The sequence below is a fragment of the Miscanthus floridulus genome, chromosome 3, assembly GCF_019320115.1.
Source record: "Miscanthus floridulus cultivar M001 chromosome 3, ASM1932011v1, whole genome shotgun sequence".
In the NCBI taxonomy this organism is placed as follows: Eukaryota; Viridiplantae; Streptophyta; class Magnoliopsida; order Poales; family Poaceae; genus Miscanthus; species Miscanthus floridulus.
The window spans coordinates 136,128,824-136,130,656 of NC_089582.1; the positions used below are offsets into that span (position 1 = coordinate 136,128,824).

General features: G+C 50.3%; 1 protein-coding gene across 1 annotated transcript; it reads right to left on the minus strand.

Moving 5' to 3' along the window:
* Window positions 1-289: 289 nt before the first annotated feature.
* LOC136544500 (small ubiquitin-related modifier 1-like) lies at window positions 290-628 on the minus strand. Its single transcript, XM_066536643.1, has one exon. The coding sequence runs from the start codon at window positions 626-628 to the stop codon at window positions 290-292; it is 339 nt and encodes a 112-aa protein (XP_066392740.1).
* Window positions 629-1,833: the final 1,205 nt, after the last annotated feature.

Consider the following 1,833-nt stretch of genomic DNA (forward strand, 5'->3'; position numbering starts at 1 on the left):
CTTTCCATTTCGTTGGGAGTGCGTTTCTCGCCGAAAAATGAAAACAGAACCCCAGGACATGCATCATCAAATGATCAAAACGCTTCTGCAAGCAGGATAGAGAAGTTGATATCACAGAAGAAGAAAAAAGTTGGGTGCTCAATCTCATAAGACAATGTTATAACCACTCGAAGCTTCAAAATATATTAGCTGCCATCGATGTAACGACGCACAATAACTTTTCAGATTTATCAAAAGCAAGCGTACGACGATATGAGCCGCGAGCTACGCAATCACCATCACCAGGCGTTCAGCACCAGCACCAGCACGTCCGCCGCCAACCCAACAGCTCGGTGAAGAAGTCGATCTCGTCCCCTTCCTCCATCTCGAGCTCCGCGGGCGTCTGCCCCCCGCTCAGCCGCCCGCCGTCGTACAGGAACCTGCCCGTGCCGTAAGTGACGTCCGGCACGCTGGCGTAGTAGGCGTCCATGACCACCTGCAGCTTCTGCGTCCTCCGCACGGTGCGCTCCACCGTGCGCCCCTCCGTGTCCTGCACCTTGAGCAGCGTCACGTGCACGCCCGGCTTGATCACCGGCTTCCGGTCCTCCTCCTCCTCCACGTCGCCGCCGCGCGCTCCCGATCGCATCATCGCCGATGAGGTCGTCGTCGAACGGGTGTGGCGTCGTGCCTGGATGTCGCGTTCACCTTTGGCACGGAGGAATGGGCTGAGACATGCATCCGTGTGGCGTGTGTGTGTTTATATAGGGCTATCCGGCTGTGGTTAATGAGCCGGGGATTCGCATCGTCACGGCGTGTGTTTTTTTTCTTGGTGCGCAGAAGTAACTACGCGTGCACCGAAGCGACAAAGGTCCATCTGCCGCTGGCGCTGCCGTTTCCATCCTCTTGAGGTTCTGAACTTCTTCTGAATTCTGATCAACTCTGCGTCGCCGTTGTCCGTTGGGCTGGAATGGGCCGCATGGCTAAGTACCTAGAAATCTAGCCTTCTAGTGCTTGCACTGGGCTGGGCTAGTACATAGCTGCAGGATCTCCTCCGCCGAAAAAATGTAACTGGACATATCGAGCAAACACTTCTGAACTTGATACACATCTCCAGCTTGTTCTCAAAAAAAAAAAAAAAAAAAAAAAAGATACACATCTCCAGCTCCACGTTCTTCAGTAAATTAACTGACTGTTATTATTATATAGAAACAGAAACTTCACTGGAGACTACCGTCGAATCTATCTTCCACAGAGGAAGAGAATTAACAGAGCATCCTTTCATAAAAGGTTGAATCTTGTACCCGATAAAATAAAAAAGGTTGAATCCTAAAACACAGCCTCAACTATATATTCACATCGCAGGCGTTGCGAATACGAGATTCGGTGACAAATCTCTTGTCTGTTACTCCTGCATAAAAAAACCATTGTGACAAATGTCCACTCTCACTGGAAGGAAATGGCATTCAAAATCTCTCGCCAAATCTCAGGAAGAAGGCTCCCGTGCCAGCATTGTGATCTACAGCGTTCTGCGGCCCTTAGAACCCCAAGCTTGACACCAACGCCATAGAAAGACCCATGTCCGGCGCGCCTGAAGAACTCTGTAGGGTTCCCCTTCACGTCCTTGGAGCTCCCGAGGTCAGTGCCATGCTCGGCAAATGCGTACACCTACGTCTGTCTGTTCTTCACGTCCTTGGAGCTCCCGTGGTCGCGCTTGGATTGTTGAAGACTTGTGTGTTTGTAATTGTGCTTGCATTGTGTACCAACTGTGCAGGACATTAGATAGGAAGCACAGGTCATAGCAATCTGTGCAAATTGTAATTGTGCTTGAATGTTACGATGATACTAGAATATAAA

What these genes read in the sequence shown, in the direction of transcription:
- LOC136544500 (XM_066536643.1), bottom strand. Translation starts at nt 628, where the DNA reads ATGATGCGATCGGGAGCGCGCGGCGGCGACGTGGAGGAGGAGGAGGAC.